The sequence below is a fragment of the Canis aureus genome, chromosome 5 (genome assembly GCF_053574225.1).
Source record: "Canis aureus isolate CA01 chromosome 5, VMU_Caureus_v.1.0, whole genome shotgun sequence".
NCBI lineage: Eukaryota > Metazoa > Chordata > Mammalia > Carnivora > Canidae > Canis > Canis aureus.
The window spans coordinates 82,125,563-82,151,202 of record NC_135615.1 but is presented as its reverse complement, the minus strand read 5'-3'; the positions used below and the strand labels follow the sequence as shown (position 1 = coordinate 82,151,202).

At 50.9% G+C, this 25,640-nt stretch overlaps 1 protein-coding gene across 7 annotated transcripts in view; it reads right to left on the bottom strand.

Annotated features, from left to right (window-relative positions):
* SPATA21 (spermatogenesis associated 21) overlaps nucleotides 1-22,014 on the bottom strand; it is a 31,542-nt gene extending 9,528 nt beyond the window's left edge. The window contains exons 1-13 of one of the 7 annotated variants that reach the window (XM_077899461.1): nucleotides 21,800-22,013; nucleotides 20,246-20,294; nucleotides 20,052-20,082; nucleotides 19,827-19,954; nucleotides 17,767-17,918; nucleotides 15,076-15,268; nucleotides 12,437-12,735; nucleotides 12,026-12,074; nucleotides 10,777-11,156; nucleotides 10,326-10,417; nucleotides 8,163-8,300; nucleotides 5,548-5,619; nucleotides 5,315-5,432 (exon numbers count right to left, since the gene is read on the bottom strand). In XM_077899461.1, the coding sequence (XP_077755587.1) occupies nucleotides 5,315-5,432; nucleotides 5,548-5,619; nucleotides 8,163-8,300; nucleotides 10,326-10,417; nucleotides 10,777-11,156; nucleotides 12,026-12,074; nucleotides 12,437-12,735; nucleotides 15,076-15,268; nucleotides 17,767-17,918; nucleotides 19,827-19,934 (1,601 nt within the window). In that variant the 5' untranslated portion in view covers nucleotides 19,935-19,954; nucleotides 20,052-20,082; nucleotides 20,246-20,294; nucleotides 21,800-22,013. Of the gene's footprint in view, nucleotides 1-979; nucleotides 1,220-5,314; nucleotides 5,433-5,547; nucleotides 5,620-8,162; nucleotides 8,301-10,325; nucleotides 10,418-10,776; nucleotides 11,157-12,025; nucleotides 12,075-12,436; nucleotides 12,736-15,075; nucleotides 15,269-17,766; nucleotides 17,919-19,826; nucleotides 19,955-20,051; nucleotides 20,295-21,799 lie in introns of those variants that run through there. The other 6 variants (XR_013380722.1, XM_077899462.1, XR_013380721.1 and 3 more) reach the window with 6 other exon arrangements.
* Between the last annotated feature and the right edge of the window lie 3,626 nt (nucleotides 22,015-25,640).

Below are 25,640 nucleotides of genomic sequence, written 5' to 3'. Positions count from 1 at the left end.
AGCCCAATGTGGGATTTGATCCCTGGTCTCCAGGATCGAACCCTGGGCCAAAGGCAGGCACCAAACCGCTGCGCCACCCAGGGATCCCTCTTTTTTTTTTTTTTCTTAAGGATTTATTTATGCAAGAGAGAGTGTGTGTGAGAGAACGAGCAGGGGGGAATGGCAGAGGCAGAGGGAGAAGCAGAGTCCCAGCTGAGAAGGGAGCCGGATGTGGGGGCTCAATCCCAGGACCCCAGGATCATGACTACCTGAGCCATAGGCAGATCCTTAACTGACAGAGCCACTCAGGCACCCAGATTTGTTTTTTCTACTTGTTACACTTGTTTTACCCCCTTCTAGAGCTATCTTATTTCACAAATTCTAACTTGAATTTCTCCCCATAGTCACTAGCTAAGCTTTTTTTTTTTTTTTTTTATGATTTTATTTATTTATTCATGAGAGACACAGAGAGGCAGAGACAAAGACAGAGGGAGAAGCAGGCTCCCTGCAGGGAGCCCGATGTGGGACTTGATCCCAGGACCCCGGGATCATGCCCTGAGCCAAAGGCAGATGCTCAACCACTGAGCCATTCAGGTGCCTCTAGCTAGGCTTTTAATATATGACATTCATAGGAAAGTTTCAGGTAGTGGGGAAATGAAGGAGTTCAGGGCATTCCACTGCAAAACAGGGCACTTGGACATGTGGTTATTTTAGTTAAAAGCACTTGAGGGGCACCTGGGTGACTTAGTTGGTTAAATGACTGAGTGATAGCCCATCCCTTCAAGAACAACTGATAGCATTTGTTGATAAAATTAAAGCTTTCAAGAAAAAGAATTTTGGGAAACTTAAATCCATTAACATGGTTGTGTACATGTCAGACAAAATAGCATTTGGCAGTGAAAATGAATGAACTATAGCCACACACAACAATTCTAATGCTTAGACTTTTCTGATATTAGTGGTGATATTAATTAAAATATAATATCATAGTGTATATATATATACTAGCAAATATATATTTATTAATTAAAATGAAACATGTCAACATTTAGAAGATACGCAATACTTTCCAAATGCCCAGTGCGTGTTACAAAAACTCAAAGAAGAGCCATTCAAACTACAACACAGACGAGTGGATTCTTTCATTTAAGTACAGGGACTTCCAGCTGGCAGTCCATAGAGCATGCCGCTCTTGATCTCAGGATCGAGAGTTTGAGCCCCATGTTGGGTGTAGAGAGTGCTTTAAAAAAAAAAAAAAAAAGATTTTACTTATTTATTCGTGAGAGACACAGAGAGAGGCAGAGACACAGGCAGAGGGAGAAACAGGCTCCATGCAGGGAGCCCAATGCGGGACTCGATCCCAGGACCCCGGGATCATGCCCTGAGCCAAAGGCAGATGCTCAACCACTGAGCCACCTAGGTGGCCCCTTGAGAGTGATTAAATAAATAGACTTTAAAAATATGAAAGAGTATAGGGGCACTTGGGTGGCTCAGTCTGTTGAGCACCTGACTTGGTTTCGGCTCAGGTCATAATCTCAGAGTTGTGAGATCAAGCCGCGCATCCGGCTCCTTGCTCAGCATGGAGTCGGCTTGGGATTCTTTGCTCCTTCCCCTCCCTCCCCCTCTGCTCCTCTCCATGCCCTCCTTCTCTAAAAATAAATAAAGAAAATCTTTTAAAAAAATAAATAAAAATGTACCAAAAGTTCATTGATTTGGTTTCTGATTCTACATCTTTTTTTTTAAGATTTATTTATTTTATTTTTTAATTTTTATTTATTTATGATAGTCACACAGAGAGAGAGAGGCAGAGACATAGGCAGAGGGAGAAGCAGGCTCCATGCACCGGGAGCCCGATGTGGGATTCCATCCTGGGTCTCCAGGATCAGGCCCTGGGCCAAAGGCAGGCGCTAAACCGCTGTGCCACCCAGGGATCCCTGATTCTACATCTTAACCATATAAGGCTCTACCACTTATCAAGTCTGGTGCAATATCAAAGAAAAAAATGCACACGATATGTAGGTATAAATGAAAAGGCTAGTAAAATACTCCCCCATCCTGTGATTTATTTGTGCGGCCAGAGTTCTGTATACACTTCAAGCACAGCAACGTATTGCAACAGATTGAATGCAAAGCAAATATGAGACGGAAAACCGTCTTCTTTTCTGCCAGACTCTGAAGAGATTTGCAATATTGTGTGACAATGCCATTTGTCTGGGTGGCTTAGTGGTTGAATGTCGGCCTTTGGCTCAGGCTGTGATCCCAGGGTCCTGGGATCGAGCCCCGTGTCGTCGGGTTCCCCTGCTCCGTGGGGAGCCTGCTTCTCCCTCTCGCTCTGCCCCTCCCCCTGCTCACGCACACACGAGTCCTCTATCTCTCTCCAATAAATAAAATATTTTTTTTAAAAGGGGTGTTGGCCATAAAGTTTAAAAACTACAGCTCTGTGGGATCCCTGGGTGGCGCAGCGGTTTGGCGCCTGCCTTTGGCCCAGGGCGTGATCCTGGAGACCCCGGATCGAATCCCACGTCAGGCTCCCGGTGCATGGAGCCTGCTTCTCCCTCTGCCTATGTCTCTGCCTCTCTCTCTCTCTCTCTCTCTATGTGACTATCATAAATAAATAAAATTAAAAAAAATAATAATAAAAAATAAAAACTACAGCTCTGGAGAAACTCTTGCCCATGTGTCCCAGGAGACATATATGAGAATATTCACACTGTCTCTACCACAGCTGGAAACTGAACGCAGCCCTAACGCCTATCAGCAGAATGAATAAGCATATTGTGATACAGTCGCACGTAATAGTACGGAGCAGTGAGAAGGACAAATGATCGATAATTACCCACAAGAACGTGAAGAGATCACAAAAGCGTAACGTGGAGGAGAACCAACAGGTAACAAAAGACTACAGTAGGAGTCCGCTCATATAAAGTTTATGAAAAGCTGAACAATGAAGTGTTCAGGAGTACAAACAAGTGGGAGTCAAGAGCAGAAAGCTCCACTCCATGTCTCATAGTAATGGTGGGATTGTAAAATGGTACAACCACTGGGGGAAAAAATTCTGGCGAGTTCTCCGAAGTAAAATGCACCTGCCTGCAATTCCCTTCTGCATATTCAGCCAAGAGAAACAAATGGATGTGTCCACCCAAGGACTTGTACAAAAAATGTTAGTGGCAGTTTTATTCATTATAAGCCCCCACTGGGGACCGCTGAGAAACCCATCAGTAAAGAGATGGATGAATCAACCGTGGGAGGTCCGTGGGTGGAACACCACTTGGCAATAGAAAGGGGTGGACAGGGGATCCCTCAGTGGCTCAGCGGTTTGGTGCCTGCCTTTGGCCCAGGGCGCAATCCTGGAGACCTGGGATCGAGTCCCATGTCGGGCTCCCTGCATGGAGCCTGCTTCTCCCTCTGCCTGTGTCTCTGCCTCTCTCTTTTTTCTCTGCGTCTCTTGTGAATAAATAAATAAAATCATAAAAAATAAAAAAGAAAGAAAGAAAGAAAGAAAGAAAGAAGAAAGAAAGAAAAAAAGAAAGAAAAAAGAAAGAAAGAAAGAAAGGAAAGAAAGAAAAAAAGAAAAAGAAAGAAAGAAAGAAAGAAAGAAAGAAAGAAAGAAAGAAAGAAAGAAAGAAAAGAGGTGAACACCGACATCCACAACGACATGGACAAGTGGAGAAGCTGACACTGGGCGCTTCTATGGGTGTGAGGTTGCCAAAAGGGAAAACCAATCCGTGATGGAAAACAAACCAGGAGAGTGATTGCCTCCGCAGGGGTGGGTTCGGAGACCGACTGGCAAGGATCCTGAGGGGCACTTTCAGGAGTGATGGTAAAGTTCTACATAACTTGAGAGGGGGGTTCAGGTTGCTCGGGTGTGAGCATTTGCTGAGAGTCACACGCTAGTGATGTGTGTGTTTCACCTGTATGTAAATTATACCTCAAATAATGAAAAAAGCCCTAAATAAGCAACGATCTTTAGTTATTGATACGTATGCTCAAGTATTTAGAGAATACTGAAGATCATTTATCTTGAATAAAAAATTACCCAAATGGATTGATGAATAGAGGGATGGGTAGATAAAACAAGCATGGGAGAAAGGCAACGGTGGAATCTAGGTGGTGCGCATATAAACGTTCACTGTGAAATTCTCTTCATTTTGCTGTGTATTTGAAATTTTCGGTAAACAAAGGGAAAAAAACAAGCAGTGAAAATTTAAAACAGAAAGCAAGAGAGTAATGGTTAGTTCTTATTTGGGGAGAGAGTGCTTTGTGATTGGGGGAGGGCACACAGGGCTTCGATGTTATTGGAAATGATCTATTTTTAAAGACTTTTTTTTTTTTTTTTTTTAAATTTCAGAGAGAGAGAGCGCGTGCAAGCATGAGCAGGGGCAGGGCCGGACTGAGGGAAAAGCAGATTCCCCACCGAGCAGGGACCCCGATGAGGACTCGATCCCAGGACTCTGGGATCCTGACCTGAGCCGAAGGCAGATGCTTAACTGACTGAGCCACCCAGGAGTCCCAGAAATGATCTATTTGTAAACTGGGGAAATGGACACATGGGGAATTTGTTTTGTTGTTTTTAAAATTATACATTTATGTTCTTCAGAATCATATATATTTAGAGTGATTTATAGATGCTGGGAGGAAAAAAGACCTTTTGTCTTGGGATTGCCAAGGTGATGTTGCTGAAATAGCCTGCTCTCTTTCCCCCTCCTCTGGCCCCATGCGGACGAGGCCTGGTCTCAGTGGCAGGGACAAGCCTCTATGTGACACACGGAGAGACCAGCTGGGCCATTTTGCCAGCTCGCTTTACTTTTAGCCCTGGAGTGTTGATGTTCCTTTTGTATGTAGCTATACCTTCCTTAGCTGAACCACTACCACCACCCCAGCCCACTCTGGAGACATGCGGAGGCTTCCATCCCCAGCGCTCTCTGGCCCCAGGCAGTCTCCACCACATTCCTGTTCTGGGATGCTGTGTGGGGTACCGCAAGAAAGAATTCCTCTTATTGCTGAATCTGTTTGACTAGAGGGGTAGGAGCATGGGGCTGACGGTTGGCATCCTTCCCACTGTGAGAAGAGCCTAGATGAGCTTGAATCCAGGGTACAGAGATGAGCAGGAGAGATAGCCTTCCTGGTATCATCTGATCTCCTGGATCCAGCCGTTCTTGCAGCCATGATCGGTTATGTGAGCCAATATAGTCCCTTTTTGCTTAAACCAGTTTTATGTGGATGCTTTTCACTTGCAACTAAGAGTCCTAACTCTCAAAGTTCCTCAGCTGCCCAAAATACTAGGAGCCATTTCTGTGTCTGCAACCCTCCACCCCCAACCACCAGCCCCACTCACTTGGTGATCTCCTCTAAGGCTGTCTCAGGTAAGGCCAGCATCTCCACCAGCAGGGACAGGATCTCAAAGAATAGGGTGTGGGGGTTGGGGGGAGCCATGTCTGCCAGGGCGTTCTGTTCTGGGGACATGGGATGATGTCTGCAATTACCATTTGGTAGTTCCGGAGGCCCACTGTCCACCAGCCACCAAGCTCCTCACCAAGCTCCCCTTCCTCTGGGCTTGTCCCTACTCACCCACGGAGCAGAAGAAGCGCCTGGTGTCTGTCAGCACAGCCAGGAAGTCCTTGAAGCCTACACGACCATCCCCTGCAGAGGCCAGAGGTAGAACAGTGGGCAGGGGCCTTCCAGAGTGGGCCCAGGCATTGCAGCCTGGGCACGGTTATTATCATTTACTCAATGGGTTTGGTTATAAAACACACAGGAGACACGTATGCCACACGTATATAGCACACATTCAATGCAGCAAGTGCAGTGCACACTGAAAAGTAGAAGGTGAAAATTAAAATCTCCAGTGTTGGAACCTCCCAGATCCTAGAGGCAGCAGCATGGGCTCACATCCCTGGTCCTTCACTTACTATCCATGAGACCTTGGCAAAGCCCCAAACCCCCCTAGGCCTTAACTTTCTCATCTATAGGGTGAGGATAACCATTACCTATCTCATGGGAGGTCGAACGAAGCAAAGTGCTTAGAACAGGGCTGTGTGTATTATACAAGTTCACTAAATGTCATTAACTGTTATTATTACCAAGTGCTAGTCACTGCATGAGAATTCTATACCCACAAGATTCCCACCTCGGCCTTCCAGGCCCTTCAGGACCTGCTCTATTACCTGTCTCCAGTCTCACCTGGGGCCAAGCGCCCCCAGCATAGATCTCTTCTTCCACTGGGGCCATGTTCCCTGCTCTGGGCCTTTGCACATGCTGCTTCTTCCTAGAATCCTCTCCATTGCCCTCCAAACCTTTAGTCAACATCCTATGCATGCTTCTGCTTGACCGTCCCTGCCCCAGAGACGTCAGATCTGACCGGGTCAGCTGCCCACTACACACTCATAAAACCCTGTATTTCAACCACAACTCATAAGGTCTGGAATTTAATGGAGGTGCCGGAAGGCAGGGACTGGGTCTGTTTGGTTCTGCACTATTGTCCTCAGGGCTTAAGACGGGAAGATCTTGGGGGCGCCTGGCTGGCTCGATTGGTGGAACACGCGACTCTTGATCTCAGGGTTGTGATTTTAAGCCCCACATTGGGGGTAGAGATTACGTAAATAAATAAAACTTTTATTTATTTATTTATTTATTTATTTATTTAATTTTATTTTTTTTAATAAAACTTTTATTTATTTATTTTTTTTTTAATTTATTTATTTATTCATTCAGAGAGAGTGAGAGAGAGGCAGAGACACAGGCAGAGGGAGAAACAGGCTCCATGCAGGAAGCCTGATGTGGGACTCGATCCCGGGTCTCCAGGATCACACCCCGGGCTGCAGGCGGCGCTAAACCGCTGCGCCACCAGGGCTACCCCTAATAAAACTTTTAATACAAGACGGGTAAGTCAGGGCTCCTGGGTGGCTCAGTGGTTGAGCATCTGCCTTTGGGTCAGGTCATGACCCCAGGGTCCTGAGATGGAGTCCCCCATCAGGCTCCCCGCAGGGAGCCTGCTTCTCCCTCTGCCTCTCTCTGTGTCTCTCATGAATAAATAAATAAAATCTTAAAAAAAAAAAAGACAAGTAAGTCTCAGCAGATGTTTTCTGAACTACTAGACAGATGAATGGTCTCTAATCACCCTCTGGAGGTGCCTCTTATCCCCATGTCACAGATGGAGCCCAAGGCACAGAGAAAAGCAAACTGTTGCCGAAGAGTCATATAGGGGCAGAGCTGGGCTCAATTTCGGGCTTGTGTGTGTGGATTCGCCCCCGTGCAGTGATGGAGTGTGCCCAGGCCCCTACAGCCCCACTGCTCCCCATGCCCTGTGTCCAGCCAACCAAACCACATGGGGTTCCTCTCATGCTGCATTCTCTTCCCTTTGCGTATTTTATTTCTAGCAAGAGGAATGCCCTTCTTCCTTCGGTCCCTGCCTAATCAGTATTTAAGCTTTTACAATTTGGCTCAAGCATCACCTCCTCCATGAAGCCTTCCTTCCTGATCCCTTCCTCCAAGCCACCTTAAGCACTGCTTCCTTTGGTGACTCTCACTCCTGTGTCACTATGTGAGCATCTCAAATGCAGGTCTCCTGGGTCTTACATATCTCTCCATTCTCAGTGCCCAGCACAGAAATGTGCAAACAGTGGGCATTTAATAAATATTTACTGGATGAATAATACTAGCAGCTCAGTGTCTCCTGGATACATTCTGTGCACCAGGCATTGAGCTCAAAGCTCTGCCTGGATTATCTCTTTTGCTTTGCAGCAGCCTGGTGAGATGGATACTGCTCTCAGCCCCATTGTACAGACACTGAGGCTTGGTGGACTTCAGTGACTTGTCCAATGTCACACAGCTGGTCAAATCGATTCATGGGAGAATGTCCTGTGGAGCACACACGCAGGCCTAGAAGGGAGGGATCTCAGAGATCACCTACATCCTGGGGTCAAGAGGTAGGTCACGGTCATCTCTGAGTCCCCAGCACCTGGCACTGAGTAGGTGCTCAGAGAGCATTAACTTTGGGGGCCGGGACCAGCTACATCGTTTGTGGGTGCCGGTGCAAAATGGACACGCAGGATGGGGCCCCTCACCCAAAAATTTATGAAAAATCTCCAGACTGCAACAGCAGAGCATCAAACCACACGCAGGCCGCAAAGGCCTCACCTTGCTGGCCCCGCCCGGGACTCCGGAGGACACCTCCCCCGACTCACCATCGACATCAGCACTCATCAGGGCGTCCTCTACTTGAGCCAGCGTCAGGGAGATGCCCACCAGCAGCAGGATGTTCCCCAGGCTCTGTGCGTCCACCTCGCCATGGCCATTGAAGATCTCAAAGTAACTGCGGAAGGCTGGGGCGGACAGCGGGGTCACGTGAGGCGAGGACACGCCTGGTTCCCACCTCGTCCATCTCGCCCCTTCCAACCACCCTCCTGTCCTGCATCCTGTACCCCTATGGCTGGGCAGAGGGGCACAGGCAACTATGAGAGTGGCAGTGGAAGGCCCAGCCACACTTGCTCACTCCGCTCTATTCCAGGGTCAGGCCAAGGGTTCAGCGGGTGTGCAAAAGCTAAGCTCGTTAGTGACCTTCACTTTGTGCCAGGAGCACACCCACGTTAGGACACCCCTACCACGTGCCAGGCACTGTGCTAGGCTCTCTAGAGCCACGTGTTCCTTTAATTCTTACAACAGCCTCGTGGGAGCGGAATGCTTGTTCCTTTGGCCATGGTAGGGAAACTGAGGCTTACAGCAATGCCACCGAAATTCTTCTGTTGAAGCCCTAACCGCCAGTACCTTAGCGTGTGACTGCGTTTAGTGACAGGGCCTTTAAAGAGGTGGTTAAGTTAAAATGAGACAGTAACGTGGGCCCTAACCCAATCTGACTGGGGTCCTTATAAGAAAAGGACATGTTGGGATTCCTGGGTGGCACAGAGGTTTGGCGCCTGCCTTTGGCCCAGGGCGCGATCCTGGAGACCCGGGATCGAATCCCACATCGGGCTCCTGGTGCATGGAGCCTGCTTCTCCCTCTGCCTATGTCTCTGCCTCTCTCTCTCTCTCTCTCTCTCTCTGTGACTATCATAAATAAATAAAAATTAAAAAAAAAAAAGAAAAGGACATGTGGAAACACAAGAGACACCGGCATGTGTGCGCAGAGGAAAGTCCACGTGAGGACACAGGAGAAGGCGGCCACTTGTAGGCCGAGGCGAGAGGCCTCAGGAGAAACCAAATCTGCTGACACCCTGATCTGAGCCTGTGACCTCCTGATCTGTGTGATGCTCCACTATGGCAGCGCAAGCCGACCATTCACAACTGCCACGGGCAAGTCACCGTACATCTCTGAGCCTCGATTTTCTTATCTGTGAGAGGGGCAGAGCGGTCCATCCTCCGAGAGCAGTTGTGTTAATTCAGTGCCTGGCACGTGGTAGCTCCCTGACACACAGAACTGAAATGGGGAGGGGAAGGGGGACTAGGGTCTAGGGTTGGGGGCAGTGGGGACCCACCAAGGGCAGGCACACCAAAAAAGGGAAAGAACAGAATGGTTCTTAAAATCAGATGTGACCGTAGTGCTTGGTGGTTTGGGCCATCAGAGCGGGGCAGCCGGAGGGGGCTGACGGTCGGTCGTGGTGGGAACCCCACGTCTCTGCGCCACAGAAGGATGTTGCCCGTGAACTCTGCTCTAGGGTGTGGGGCAGAAGGGCCTCTCCGAAAATGGCTAGAGGGTTGTAATGCTAAAGGAGCGAGGAGGGGGTCATGGAGAGCCAGAGAGCGCGTTCAGGAAGTCAGAAGAAGGGGCCAGTGGAGAGGCCACAGATCTGGGGGAGGAGTGAAGGGCGGAGGGAGGACAGACGGGGATCTGCGGGGCCTGGGCTGGGGCTCAGAGCTCCCTCCTCCTCCTCCTCCTGGGGGCAAGTGGGGTCCTGTGGCCCAGCGCCAAGAACGATGGAGACGAAGGGCACAGAGTCTCCCCCAGGCGGTTGTTCAGAACTTTAGCATTTTTTGGAGGGGGTGGGGAGGTTGCGGTGGGAAATGGGACTTGTCCAGGGTCCCCTTGTCTTGTTACACCGTGAGGGATGGTCTAGGGCAGCGGGGGAGCCCCAGAGCCCTGCCTCCCCCCCTCCCCAAGCCGCCTCCAAAGGCCACGGGGGCCGATGGGCTTGGGTTGCAGGAGCCAGAAATGTCTCCGAAACATAAAGAAGTGTGCAGGACCCGCTCCACTTACTCGGAGAGGTGGCTCTGGACCTGGAAGAGGATTGGACCCCAGGGAGAGGGCCCAGGGTTCGCTCTGGCTCCCCACCACCCCCCCCCCCCCCCCCCGCCCCGGCCGTGGCCCAGGGCTGTGGTGGGCATCGGGCTTCCCGGGCAGGCCACGCCCTCACCTTCCTCCTGCCTCACGGTGAGCTGCTCCTCGAGCCTCTCGTCCCAGGTCTGGTAGAGCGTGAAGAGGCCGCGCTCCTCCAGCTCCTGCCTGCTGAGGACAGGCCCCGGCACAGGGCACACATCCAGCCACCCCGCCCCGGCCCACCCCGGCCCGGCGGCCCCCAAGCGCGAGGAGAGGGCCAGGGGAAGGGGGGGCCCGGGAGGACCCGGTGCGGGGGGGCTCCGGGAGGTCAGGGGGCCTCGGAGTGACCCGGGGGAGGACGAGGCAGGGGTCAGGGGACGTGAAGGGGAGGGACACGCCATCGGGGAATTAGAAAGAGAAAAGCTGGCAGGGATGGGGGAAAGGAGCTACGCAGGAGGGGACCCCGAGAGGGAACAGGTGCGGTGGCAGGGGCAAGAGTCTAGACGGGAGCCGCCAGGGACGGCGCGCCCTCTCGGGGTGGCCCCTACCGCGCCTTGGTGCCGGTCAGGCTCCTGTCCCCGCTCCAGGGCTCCGCTCTTCTCCAGCCCGTGTCCAGGCCTGCGAAGGGCCCCGAGGCCGGGCCGGGGGACCCCCGGGGGGCCGGCGCCCGGGCCCAGGAGGGAGCCATGGCAGGGGCCGAGGCCGGGCTCTGAGGCAGGGCTGGGGGCAGGCTCTGGGGGGCCGAGGCGGGCGCGGGGGTCAGGGTCCGCGGGGACCTCCGGGCCTTGGCCGCCCTCCGGCGGGTGGCCTCCTCCTCCTCCACTTGGAGCAAGCACTTCATGAAGCCCTGCCGGAGGTTCCCGAGGGTCTGGGCCCCTGCGGCCACCGTGGGCTCCGGAGGCCGCTTCTGCACTGGGTCCCTCACCTCCTGGGGACAGGACAGGGGCGCGGGTCCGGGAGGCCTCCAGCCACCAGACTGTCCCACAAAGCTTCCCCTGCCACTCGCTCTCCGCCGCAGCCTCGCACTGCCCGTCCTGTCTGGGCCCCCGGAGGATCCCCTGCAAACCTCCCGTGCACCCGCCTGGGCTCTGCTGTCCCCCAGCGCCACGAGCCGGGGCCTCGAGTGGGTCACCGCCGCCCCATCACTCGTTTCCTTCGCTGGGATCAGCACAGCCTCCGTGGCCGTGTCCATACCGGCCACTTGCCGCCTGACCAGAGGGTAAGCTTCACGAGGGCAGGACTCGTCTGCCTCTTTTATCCACGACTGTCCAGTGACAACACGCGGGAGGCACTTAATAAATACCCACTGATTCACCTGACAAATCTAGCCACCTCCTGCGTCTGTCCCCCCTATTACAGGGGCAGATCACCTCCACCCCACCTCCAGCCACCAAGCCAGGCCATGTAGACTCCTGTCCAGCCCTTCCTCCCAAGTCAGATGCAGCTCTTGCCTGTCGCGCTGTCCCTAAAGCACCCAGTTCTATCTTGTCCATCAGCATAAACACGTTATATTACCTTCCTTCTAAAAAAAAAAAAAAATCTCCTCTGACAAACCCAGCTACCAGCCCAGGGTTCTGCTCCTCTTTCCAAGCTCCAGGGTATAAAGGGATCCTTTGCTCCTGACCCAAGATGCACACACATGTGTACATGCATGCACACTCACACAAGCACACAGGTGAATCCACATTCACACCTTCCCCAGCTGGACCCAAATACCATCCCCGTCCCACATCTGCCTCCCTCCTCACCCTGGTTCCAGACTCGCACCTTCCCCATCCCTACTCGGGCTCCACTTACCGGGGGAGGAACAGGCCTTGGTGCTGGCTCGGTCTCCACAGTCTTGACTCTAAAAAAGGGAGAGACCCCAGGCTAGCAGAGGGTCAGCTCGAGGGTCGTCCTTTGCACCGACCTTCCCCCAGCACCCAGGACACTCAGGTCCACTATCCCAGCTTCATTCCTCCGGCCTTCTAATCTCAGAGGGGGCCCTCATTCCCTCACATCCCCATGGTTAAAGTACAGGTTTGCAGAACAAAGAATTCTGGTGTTAGAGCTATCATACAGATGGGGAAACTGAGGCCCAGAAGGGCATGAGTGGTCCGTGGTCCTACATTAGGTCAGGAGCAATCAGGACTAGAATTCATCTCATCTATAACTTAATTGTTGGGTCAGGGAGTTGGGTAAGGGACAGCACCCCAGAGGATGACTTACCTTCCTTTGAGTGGCTCAGGTCCTGGTGTGGATGGCGAGAAGGAGTCGGCCGTGTTTTCTTCCGGAGCTGCCCTGTCCTTTAGGGGCATTGCCTCCTGGGGACTCTCCTTCTGTCCCCCTGGGCCAGGCTCTAGTAGAGCCTCCTGTGGCCTGATGTGTGGGGTGTCCACCCTCTTGGGGAGCTTGTCTCCAGGCCGCTGCCCACAGCTGTCCAAGATGCAAGAGGTCTCCACTGGCTGTGCTATGTCTGGCCCATTAGCTGCCTGCTGACCTGGGCTGGGCTGACATACTGGGCCCTGCTGAGGACAGGACACCAAAATGAGGAGCCTGGATCCTGGCTCCCAGGTGAGCCTCAACACTCACCGGGAGACCAGTTATCCCAGGCTTACTGTGAGCCAGGCACTGCAAGCATCCTCTTACTGAGTGCTCTCAGCATCCCTAGAAGGCAGCACAGACCCTCGTTTTCAGGGACAAGGACGCTGAGGCCCACGGGAGTCACAGCCTACCCAAAGTCATAGTCCACGCTGCTCTGCAGACAAAGAAGGGGAGCTTGGAGGAATTGAGGTGGTTCCCTTTAAGTGGATTTCCTAATGGACAAAGAATCCTTCATGGTTCTCCCTAAAGAGGGGGTTACATTACCTGATTTCAAGACTTATTTTATTTTTTTAAATATTTTATTTATTTATTTATGAAAGAATATGAGACACAGAGAGAGAGAGAGAGGCAGAGGCACAGGCAGAGGGAGAAGCAGGCTCCACGCAGGGAGCCCAACATGGGACATGTTCCCGGGTCCCCCAGGATCAGGCCCTGAGCTGAAGGCAGTGCCAAACCGCTGAGCCACCTGGGCTGCCCTCAAGACTTATTTTAAAGCGACTTATCATCAAGACAGTGTGGTCCTGGAATAAAGATAAATAGATGCATGCAGAAATCAGCTCACACATACATGCTCAACTGATTTGCAACAAAGGTGTAAATTCAGTAGGAAATAGTCTTCAGCAAATAGTGCTAGAATGGTTGGATGGCCATGAGCCAAAACCTGAACCACGATCCAACATGTCATGCACAAAAATTAACTCTAGACGGATCATAAATTTATCTATTTAGTTATTCTATTTTATTTTTAAAAGATTTTTATCTACATATTTGACAGAGAGAGAGCACACATAAGCAAGGGGAGCAGCAGAGGGAAAGGGAGAAGCAGACTCCCCACCAAGCAGAGCTCAACCCCAGGACCCTGGGATCATGACCTGAGCCAAAGGCAGATGATTTAATTGATTGAGCCACTCGGGCACCCCAAGATGGATCATAAATTTAAAGATTAAGCCTAAAATTATAAAACTTCTTGAAGAAAACATAGAATGTCCGATGTGACCTTGGGTTCAGCAAAGACGTGCAAGAAATAACACCAAAAACTCGACCCCAGGGACGCCTGGGTGGCTCAGCAGTTGGGCGTCTGCCTTTGGCCCAGGGCATGATCCTGGATTCCCAGGATCGAGTCCCACGTCGGGCTCCTTGCATGGAGCCTGCTTCTCCCTCTGCCTGTGTCTCTGCCTCTCTCTGTGTCTCTCATGAATAAATAAATATAAAACCTTTAAAAAAACAAAAACAAAAACTCAAGCCCTAAAGAAAAGATTGATAAATTAGGCTTTATTAAAATTCAGAATTCGTGTTCTTTGAAAATCACTATTAAGAGAAAGGAAAAGACAAGTCACAGGCTGGAGGAGAACATTCACCAGTCACATATCTGATAAAGGACTTGTATTTCGAATATGTAAGAACCCCAACTCAATACTAAGAAGACAAAAAACTTGATTAAAAAAAAAAGGCAGAGAGTGAAAAGATGATCCATAAAATGGAAGCAAAAATGTGTGACTCATGTATTTCATTAGAGACTAGTACCCAGAATGTATAAAGAACTCTTAGAAAAGGACCAATCCAATTTAAACAATGAGCAAAGTATTTGAATAGACATTTCTCCAAAGAAGATATATAGATGGCCTATAAGTGCATTAAAAAATGTTCAGCATTGGGGCACCTGGGTGGCTCAGTCGGTTGGGCATCTGACTTCAGCTCGGGTCATGATCCTGGGGTCCTGCTCGAGCCCCACATTGGGCTCCCTGCATGGATCCTGCTTCTCCCTCTGCCTGTGTCTCTGCCTCTCTCTCTGTGTCTCTCATGAATAAATAAATAAAATCTTTAAAAAATAAATAAATAAATAATCTTAAAAAGAAAATGAGTAAAAAGGCATTTGTAGTCAAATAAGTTTTAAAAAGGCACCAAGCTCCAACCATCTCCTGCAAGGTCCCACAGAGCTCAGCAGCTAAGAAAGAGCTTCTAGAATATCCTAGTGTAAAGAAAACCCGTTGAGCTTTGTTAAATCCAGCAGGACCCTATGTTTATTGTAACCAGAAGCCCTCAAATTCCTCCCCGCCCCCAGCACCCATTGACATAGTTGCAAAGTCTTGCAATCAAGAACATCCAGAATGTCCCAGTGACCCACAGACACCCGACATTTGACGATACTTGACCTCTCCAGGGCGCGGAGAGAAATAGATGCAAGTGTACCGAAATGGGGGCTCTCAGTGTCCCCCGTGGGCGGTCCTTCTGTGCCCTCCTGCCCACGTCTCCGTGGACATTACCTGGTGGCTCTGGAGGACCTGGCCCTTCACCGTCCCTGGGTTCTGCTGTCTCCCCTGCTGAGCCGCGGTTTGCTTCCTTTCAGGTGCTGCAGGGACCCTGGAAGGCAGCGCCCCCAGCTCACTTCTTGGCTTGGCCTGCTCCCGGCCTGCTTGCAGCTCCCCGGGGCCTTCCTGGGGGGCTGACTGCTTCTTCCTGGGGAGGACAACAAAGAGATACCTCAGCTCCTGGATTGGGCCACGGTTTTATATTCTTAGACTCCTAAGTGGTTCCCCAGAGCGCCTGTGCAGGACTAGACACGCCACAGGGGCAGACTTAAGGCCGGAGAGAATGAGTGAAGGACTGACACAAATTCCCCAAATCCCACACACTGTGATGTCAATCTTTAGGGGAGTTAGGATTTTATTATTATTACTATTGTTGTTGTTGTTTAGAAAAAAAAGAAAAATCGGGGACACCTGGCTGGCTTGATCGGTAGAAAATGTGACTCTTGGGGATCCCTGGGTGGCGCAGCGGTTTGGCGCCTGCCTTTGGCCTAGGGCGCGATCCTGGAGACCTGGGATCGAATCCCACGTCGGGCTCCCGGTGCATGGAGCCTGCTTCTCCCTCTGCCTGTGTCTCTGCCTCTCTCTCTCTCTCTGTGACTATCATAAATAAATAAATAAAATATTTAAAAAAAAAAAAAAAAAAAAGAAAATGTGACTCTTGATCTCAGGGTTGTGGTTTGAGCTCCATGTTGGGTAGAGAGACTACTTCAAAATAAATCTTGGGGCACCTGTGGGGGGGCTCAGTTGGTTAAGCATCTGACTTGGTTTCAGCTCAGGTCATGATCTCAGGGTCATGGGATCAAGCCCTGCATCAGGCTCCACACTCAACAGAGAATCTGCTTGAAATTCTCACTCTGCCCCTCCCCCTACTGCATGCGTGTGTTCTCTCTCTCTCTCTCTCAAATAAAGAAATAAATTTTGAAAGAAGAAAGAAAGAAAGAAAGAAAGAAAGAAAGAAAGAAAGAAAGAAAGAAAGAAAGAAAGAAAGAAAGAAAGAGGGCAGCCTGGGTGGCTCAGTAGTTTAGCGCCACCTTCGGCCCAGGGCATGATCCTGGAGTCCCGGGATCGAGTCCCACGTCGGGCTCCCTGCATGTAGCCTGCTTCTCCCTCTGCCTGTGTTTCTACCTCTCTCTCTCTCTCTCTGTTTCTCATGAATAAATAAATAAAATATTTAAAAAAAAAAAAAAGAAAAATCAGAGAGAACTGGGTTACACAGAAGTTGAGAGACTTGAAGACAAGACTTGAGCCTAGGGTCACGAGGCTACAGGTGACAGCTCAGGATTTGAATCTGCCACTCAGATCTCACTTTCATGTTCTGGGTTCTGGAGTACCTTCCCCAGGCTTCTTCCTTTTTTTTTTTTTTTTTTTTATTAAAAGGTTTTATTCATTTATTCATGATAGACATAGAGAGAGAAAGAGAGGCAGAGACACAGGCAGAGGGAGAAGCAGGCTCCATGCCGGGAGCCTGACATGGGACTCGATCCCGGGACTCCAGGATCGCGCCCCGGGCCAAAGGCAGGCACTAAACCGCTGAGCCACCCAGGGATCCCCCCAGGCTTCTTCCTATGGATGTGCATATATATTTGTCGTGGGGACTTATTTCATTACCATCTTGAAATAATTGCTTAATTTTATATAGTTACAATTATATTGCATACATAGTTTTGCAATCTATCTTTAATGATCGTTACAATGTAAATGTTTTCCCTGCCAAAAAGTCTTTCATAAACGTGCTTTTTAAGTGAAAGTATAAAATTCCATATTTAATTTTATTTACTTATTTTTTTTAAGTAATCGCTATATCCAACCTGGGGCTTGAACTCACAACCCTGAGATCAAGAGTCGTACACCTCACTGACTGAGCCGGCCAGGGGCCCCCCAAATTCTATATTTTATAGATAACCATACTTGACTTTACCTTTCCTCAATTGCGGGTATTTAAGGCATACTGGCATTTCCAAGTTTTTAGTATTGAAAATGACACGACAGTGAAAAAGCTTGCATAAAACTTTGCCTGAATCTCCAATTATTTCCTTTGGGTATATTTCTAGAAATAGATAGAAGTAAAGGCATTTTTAAAAAATATTCTATTTATTTATTCATGAGAGAGAGGCAGAGACACAGGCAGAGGGAGAAGCAGGCTCCCTGTGAGGAGCCCGATGGGGGACTCGATCCTAGGACCCCGGGGTCACGCCCTGAGCCGAAGGCAGACGCTCAACCACTGAGCCACCCCGGTGGCCCTTAAAACTAAAATCTTAAAAAAAAATTAAAAAGATTTACATTCTCACTATAGACAAGTCAAAAAAATATACAGCATTTAGAAAACAGTAACAATAATGCCACGTAAATGTGTTTCTGCCTCTCTTTTTCACATTCTTCCATTGATTCAGTGAACACGTATTTACTGAGCATCTGCTGTGTGCCAGGCCCGGTCCCAGGCAGGAGGGATTGGGGCTGAGCAGGACACATAAAAGAAGCTTTGGGAAGTGGGGGAGGGGGAAGGTTCCAGGAGTAATTATGAAGCGTGGTTTGTGCTCCTCGACAGAGAAGCAGGGGCGCTCTGGCAGGGACTCCTGCCTCGTCCCTGTCCCCCACGTGGCTTGCAGAGATCTCTCCCGGACCTTCTCCAAGAAGTCCCCAGCTCACCCTGGTCCTGCAGGACGCATCTGCTCCCGGGGCCTGAGCTCCAGAGGCCCGTCCTCCGAGGATTCCCTAGGTCTGGGCCCCTTCTCTGGCCCTCCTGGGGCTGATGAGGGCTGCTTCCCACTGTCCACCCCTGCAACATCTGCAAACGCAACCTGCAACAGAGATGTTCAGGGCGCTGGGCCCAGGGCTGGCCACACGCACCCACTCGGGAGGGCTCCTCCCTCCCCCTGGGCATTGTCCTGGCCGCGGGGCCAGAGAGATCCTGTGCCTGTGCCATTGACTGGACAATGGTGGCAAGGAGGAGACAGGGGCGCCCCCGGAGGGAGCGGCCGGGCCCAGACGCTGTCACTTGGCACTAACGTCTCCAGCACAGGCCTGAGGTCCGGAGTAGCCCCCGAGCCAAGGGGGCTCCCTGAGTCAGCCTGCTCGAGCCCCCCGAAGGGCGGCAAGACCCTGAGAGGACCCAAGAGAGGCCTCCACGATTTCCACCACTTCAGAGCCCAGGCCCTGGACCTGGGTTTTCTTTTTTTTTTAATCTTTATTTTTTTTTTAATTTTTATTTATTTATGATAGTGAGAGTGAGAGAGAGAGAGAGAGAGAGAGAGAGAGGCAGAGACACAGGCAGAGGGAGAAGCAGGCTCCATGCACCGGGAGCCCGACGTGGGACTCGATCCTGGGTCTTCAGGATCGTGCCCTGGGCCAAAGGCAGGCGCCAAACCGCTGCGCCACCCAGGGATCCCTGGACCTGGGTTTTGATGCCCATCCTGGCCGGTCAGTTTCGAGTTTAAACCCGAGGACTGGGAGCTAGTTCCGAGCCTCACTGAGTCAGCGACTCCGGATGACCTGGCTCCATCGACCGATGATGACGGCTGGCACACCAGATTGTGCCGAAAGCCAACACTAAGGTCACCTGTGCTCATGCCTGCAGGGACCGAACCCAGTTGGTCCTCGCCAGGACACATCCAAGACAATGGGGTTCCAAGGGGTGCAGTGGCCAGTGCCCAAGGTCATATGGATGGTGGCACAACGGGACTGAGACCCATCCCATGATTTTGCTCGTTGAACCAATAATCAGGGGTAGAGGTGAAGGGAGCCTCCCCAGCCTCCTTCGGAGACCCCTGCGCCACCTTCAGATGCTCTCCCTGCCCCCAGGGGAAGCCATGACTTGTAACAGAAGCTACTGGAAGAGGGCAATACTTTGGAACATTGACCTTTTTGTATGGTGACATTTTTGGCTCTGGGAAAACTAGATGGGAAGGAGGGCCTGGTCTGTGCTCTTCAGCTCATGCCACTTGGCACTTGGATGGATGGAAGGAGGCTAAGGGGTGTGACAACAGCTTTGGATGCAGGCTGGGGGCTGGGGGGGTGCATGGATGGAAGCCTGGGGCTGCTGCCGGGAGAATACGGGTTATAAAGGGGCTGGAGGCCACGGGAGGCACATAGTAGAGGAAGTAGGAATTCTTGCTTTTGTTCACGCAGCATCTATCCTTGTAAAATCAGTCAGCATTTCATATGCGTGTGTGGTGGTGGGGTGCAGGGGGTTCGGTGAAGCCAACTGAGTGCCACCTCTGGCTCCGTTATACCAAGAGATCCAGGCCACTCTGCCGTGCCAGGGTGACTAATTCAGGGATGAACATGTGACCACGATCTGGGCCAATGACAGTGGTTTCAGAGACTTTTTTCCACTATTGCAAAGACGCTTCCTTCCTGTTGGGGGTGCTATTCCAGAGGATGTAAGATGAGAAGATTTAAGCCTGGAGTGTCCAGGGAAATCCTTGCCATTTTTCAGGGAGAGCCCGCTGGGGAATGGCACATTGGAAGGCAGAGCCAAGAGGCACTCATTTAGCACCTTGATCCAGCCAGACCTGAAGTCTACAGGTAGATTTGTCAGTGACCCAAGCTGAAATATTCTCATGCTCGGCTAGCCCAGTTTCGATTGGATTTCATGTCACTTATAACTGAGTCTTAATTAAAGCAGTTGGGGAGGAAGTCTGGGTAGGGGCGGGGAAAGGGGCCTGCTGGGAATAGCAGGGTCAGAACATGAGGTGCAGGGCCCTTACCTGGCTGACTCCTGATATGGTGGGCTCAGCACCAGGCCTCTTGCTGGCGGTGTTCACCCCAGGACTTGGCTGGGCCCCAGGAGCCTTGATCCTTCCCTCCATGTACATCTGGGCTTTTCTGTTGTCCGCTGTGCCGCAGCCAATGAGGGTACAGAGGGAGGGGTGTCAGTTGCTGTGGTCCCGCAGGAGAAATCCGATCAAAGTTCCACCCAGCCCATTACCTACCTAAGTCCCTCGTCCGCAGCCCACGTTGAACCTGCGATACAGGGAGAGCCCGACTCAAGGGGAGAGTCAAGGCACCGGAGGGAATGCAGCATGACCAAAGAGCTGGCCACATGCCATTTACCCACAGATTCTTCTTCCTAATTCTTACAATGACTCCGAGGACAAGGAGGCGCTTGGGAAGCAAAGTGACTCACCCAGGGTCCAACACCAGCCGGGGCCACGGAGCAGGAATTCAACTGCGGCCTGTTGGATCCCAAAAACACAACCTTTGTCCTACCACAGCATTTCCTAATGGATGCTCTTTGGTCCTAGTATCGGTCCCCCAGGGTAAACCACAGAAGAGCGTTCTCAGACCAAATGTGTTTGGAAAGAGCAAAGTTAAAATGAAACAGGCTCGGGGTGCCTGGGTGGTTCAGTGGTTGAGTGTCTGCCTTCAGCTCAGGGCGTGATCCCGGGGTCCTGGGATTGAGTCCTGCACGAAGCTCCCCGCAGGGAGCCTACTTCTCCTCCCTCTGCCTGTGTCTCTGCCTCTCTGTGTCTCTCATGAATAAATAAATAAAATCTTAAAAAAAAAATAAAATGAAACAGGCTCTGTGCTGCAGGACTTCTCAGAGCCTTTATTATTTTTTTAAAAAGATTTTATTTTTATTTATTTATTTATGAGAGAGAGAGGCAAAGACACAGGCAGAGGGAGAAGCAGGCTCCATGGTGGGAGCCCGACGTGGTACTTGGTCCCGGGACTCCAGGATCACGCCCTGAGCCAAAGGCGGGCGCCAAACCGCTGAGCCACCCAGGGATCCCCCTCAGAGCCTTTAATATGCATTTTAACCCCCAAGTTCTTCTTGGGGTTAAAGAACAGGAGTTGGGAACATCGGTTTTGGGAACCCCAATGGCCTTGGTAGTTCACCAAAGCAACCCAATCCGCCCCTCCAGCCTGGACACATCCCTTCTAAGGCCTTTTTTGGTGTCACTCCTGCCTCTCCCATCCAACCTCATATTAGGCTACCCAAACATGCTGTGTTGGCCTGGGCAGCCTCCTGCAGTCCTAACCCCACAGACCCCAGCCTCTGTGCCTCGTCCCACTCCTCTGTCTCTCCATCCACCCCTCCTCATTCTCCAGCCTCCCACCTCTTCTCCAAGCTTCCAGCGCCCTCAGCTCTCCTTCCAGACTCTGAGTTCCTTTGAGGCGACACTAATGTTATTTCTATGGGAGCATCACCGACCCCATTTTACTGTTGACAAGTTTCTAGGGGGTAAATCGACCCCTCAGTGAGACCTTGGAGATCTTGATGGGGCTTCCCCCCTAAATCACGGCCAGCCATCCCCTGGGCCCACAGGAACCTCCTATTTGCTGGGCATGTTTGGGAGCGGTTTTCTATCCCCCCCATCCCCGGAGGTCAGTGGGCTTAGCCTGGAGGCTCAGAGAGGCCCAGCGTCTCGTCTGGCACCACATAGAGGATCTGGATCGGGACCCGGGCCTGTGGCTCTTGGGACTGCTGGTCTCGCTCTATTCTCTCGCCTCCAGGGAAGCCCAAGCCGACAGCTGGCCCCGCACCAGGCCCTGAGGGTGCACGGGTTCGCAAGGCTCTCCCCATCTACCAGGGACGCGGAGCAGGTGCCCCAACGGCCACGAACCCGAACCCCCACGCCCTCCTCCTTTCCTTCCATCCTGGCCTCCCCCCGCTCCTCCCGGCAGCTGGCCTGCACCCCCACGATGCAAACAAGACCCCCACTCCCGCGATGCTCACCCCAGGCACGGTGCCTGCCTCCCAAAGGGTCTAGTCCCTCGCTCGGCACAGGGGAGTCAGCGCTGTGACCCAGTCCCTCTCTCTCCCTTGGGTGTTCCTCTCTCCTGCTGTCTCTCTCCCATGAGGGCTCCCTGTGCGTTCCTCTGTCCTCTGGGCCTTCCTGCCTCCTCATCTGGAGGCACCCCCTCCAAGACCCCTCGAACACGCCCCCCATTGTCCACTGTCTCCACCTCAGAACCTCGGGCCCCAGGATTCCGCAAGCTGACGTTTTATGGGGGCAGAGGCTCCAGAAGCGATCCAGCCCTCTTCTGTCCCCATCTGGAGCTTAGAAACTGTGAGAGGGATCCCTGGGTGGTGCAGCGGTTTGGCGCCTGCCTTTGGCCCAGGGCACGATCCTGGAGACCCAGGATCGAATCCCACGTCAGGCTCCCGGTGCATGGAGCCTGCTTCTCCCTCTGCCTATGTCTCTGCCTCTCTCTCTCTCTCTCTGTATGACTATCATAAATAAAATTAAAAAATTAAAAAAAAAAAAAGAAACTGTGGGAATCTGAACAAGGGACGCCCCCGCCCCCCGCCCCACTGTCGTAGAAGGGCTTGGAACCTGAGGACAGAGTGGAGGGGGCTGGCTGGCCCACAGAGGCCCCGTCCTTCTTTCAGGCGCTCGGTGCCTCAGCCTTTGGTTCACAGCTTTGTTTGCGCATCACCTCAATATCAGAACGTTTTCATTACCCTAAAAAGAAGCTTCAGGCCCGTAGCCATCACCTCCATCCTCCCCGCCGCACCCCCGGCCCTCGGCAACCACTGATCTACTCTCTTCTAGGTTGGCCTATTCTGGACGCTTCATATACTTGGAGTCACACGATACATGGTGCTTGGTGACTGGCTCCTTTCACTTAGCAAAATGTTGTCGGGATTCATCCACGTTGTGTCCTGTATTCATCGTTTCCTTTTAAGGCCAACAGGCTACATTTATATACCCATTCGTCAGTTAATAGACATTTGTGCATTTCTACTTTTTGGCTATTGTGAAAAACGCTGCTATACACATTCAGGTATAGATTTTTGTGTAAATATATGTTCTCATTTCTCCTGAATATGTAGCTAGGAGAGTAATTGCTGGGACATAGGCTAAACATAGAGTTAGGGGACCGTTAGGGGATCCATTAAAAATGGATCCTAGACCTAAGTGTAAGAGCCTCCCACCTCTTTGGTTACCCAAGAGTAATGCCAGATTGTTTTCCGAGGGAGCTGCATCATTTCACTCACGTTCCCAACTGCAGTGTACGAGGGTTCCAACTCCCCCACATCCTGACCGACACTTGTTATTACCTGCCTCTTTTAATTCTAGCCGTCCTAGTGGGTGTGGGTACGAGGTGGTATCTCATCGAGGTTTTGATTGGCATCTCCTTCATGGCTGATGAGATGGAGCATTTTTCTTTTTTAATTAATTTATTTATTTATGATAGTCACACAGAGAGAGAGAGAGGCAGAGACACAGGCAGAGGGAGAAGCAGGCTCCATGCACCGGGAGCCCGACGTGGGATTCGATCCCGGGTCTCCAGGATCGCGCCCTGGGCCAAAGGCAGGCACCAAACCGCTGCGCCACCCAGGGATCCCTAGCATTTTTCTTTATTTATTGTTTTTTAAAAGATTTTATGTTGGGGGGGGTGGGTCCTGGGTGGTGCAGTTGGTTGAGCATCCAACTCTTGGTTTCAGCTCGGGTCATGATCCCAGGGTCATGAAATTAAGCCCTGCATTGGGCTCCATGCTCAGGGTGGAGTCAGTTTAAGATTTTTTTCTGCTCCAGGGCACCTGGGCGCCTTGGGCTCAGGTCATAGACGCTCAACCATGGAGCCACCCAGGTGCCCCTCTTTATATATTCTAGATGTAAGTCCCTCATCAGGTATATAATTTGCAAAATTTTTCTCACATGATTTGCACTGTATTTTTACTTTTTTGTCGTTTGAAGCACAAAAGTTTTAAATTTTATTGAAGTCTTATCTATTTTGTCTTTTGTTGCTTGGGCTTTTAGTGTCATTTCTAGGAACCCATTAGATTCTTTTTTATTGGAACATAAACCCAAGGTCATGAAGATTTAGGTCTGTGTTTTCTTTTAAAAATTGTGTAGTTTTGGGCAGCCCCAGTGGCGCAGCAGTTTGGCGCCGCCTGCAGCCCAGGGTGTGATCCTGGAGACGCTGGATCGAGTCCCACATCAGGCTCTCTGCATGGAGCCTGCTTCTCCCTCTGCCTGTGTCTCTGCCTCTCTCTGTGTGTGTGTGTCTCTATGAATAAATAAAAAATCTTTTAAAAAAAACAAATGGATTTAAAAAAATTGTGTAGTTTTAGCTCTTACACTTAGGTCTGGGATCCATTTTTAATTCATTCTGTATATGGTGTGGGGTAGGGATCCAACTTCATTCTTCTGCATGTGGATATCTCCCCATCATATGCCGAAGAGATTATTGTTTCTCTACCAACTTGTTTTTGGCACACTTCTGGAAAGTCAACTGACTGTAAATGTAAGGGTTTATTTCTGGATTCTGAATTCTCTTCCATTGCTCTATTCATCCAGCCTTATTTCGGTGCTATAGTGTCTTGATTACTGTAGCTTTGTAGTAAGCATTGAAACCAGGAAGTGTGAGTTCTTCCCTTTTATTCTTTTTCAAGATTGTTTTGTTATTGAGTGCCCTTTTATAAGCGGTTTCCCCATCTGAGAAATGGGGGAGTTTCTCTTAGAAATGTCTATGATGGGGGCAGCCCCAGTGGCTCAGCGGTTTAGTGCTGCCTTTGGCCCAGGGCCTGATCCTGGAGACCCGGAATCGAGTCCCATGTCAGGCTCCCTGCGTGGAGCCTGCTTCTCCCTCTGCCTGTGTCTCTGCCTCTGTGTGTGTGTCTCTCTCATGAATAAATAAATAAAATTAAAAAAATATAAAAAAGAGAAATGTCTATGATGGAAGAAAAATACAGCAGACAAAGATGATAGGTGATCTATTATATATATGAGGCCACCAAGGACAGCTGTCCACATCAAAACCCCAACTTGGCCCTGGACCTACCAGAGAACAACTGGGTGAATCAGCAAGATTTGGCCTCCCTTCTCACCTCCTCATGCTTGGAATGGGCGTCATGCTCTGTCTTAGCCTATACTCTGTGTCTGTTGGGTTGCATTGAATTTGCTTGGTAAAGAATGTAATTAACCCAGGAGTAGGTGATAGGTCCAACTATTCTCACAGCAGAGGTCTAGGGGTGCATTTCAGGAATGTCCCGCTATGAGGTGTGTGTTTGAGAATAAGGCCAGGGACTCTCTGACCTCCCCAACTCGAGGACAGTGTGGTTTCCCTGGGGCTTGTCACAGTGTCAGCGGCCTCCACTACACAATGGAGATATTATCTTTGCTCTGCCTACCTCACAGAGATTATCATGTCACTGTAACCTCTTCTGGAGAGCCTTCCCTGACTTCCCCAGGCTAAGCTGGATCTCTCTCCTCTCTTGGCACCCACAGAATTCCTCCATCATAGCACTTCCTGCTGTGCGTCGGAAACGACTCTTTTCCTCTCTGTGTCCTCTGGGCTGTGAACTTGATGGGAGCTGGAGCTGGGCTGGCTTCACCTCTATGGCCCCAGCATCCCACACCCAGCATATATGAGACTGAACGGAATTGCAGGTGCTCTGTAAGGCCTGGCTGCCCTGGGCTCGGAGTGAGGATTCCCTTCGAGGTTCGTGAGAGGAAGCCTTCCTACCTGTGGCAGCCACATGGAGGGGCCAAGTCACCATGTGCTGTCTTCACGCTGCTTGGCCTCCAGAATGGAAATGATGGAGCTTGGTGCTGATTGTGGACACC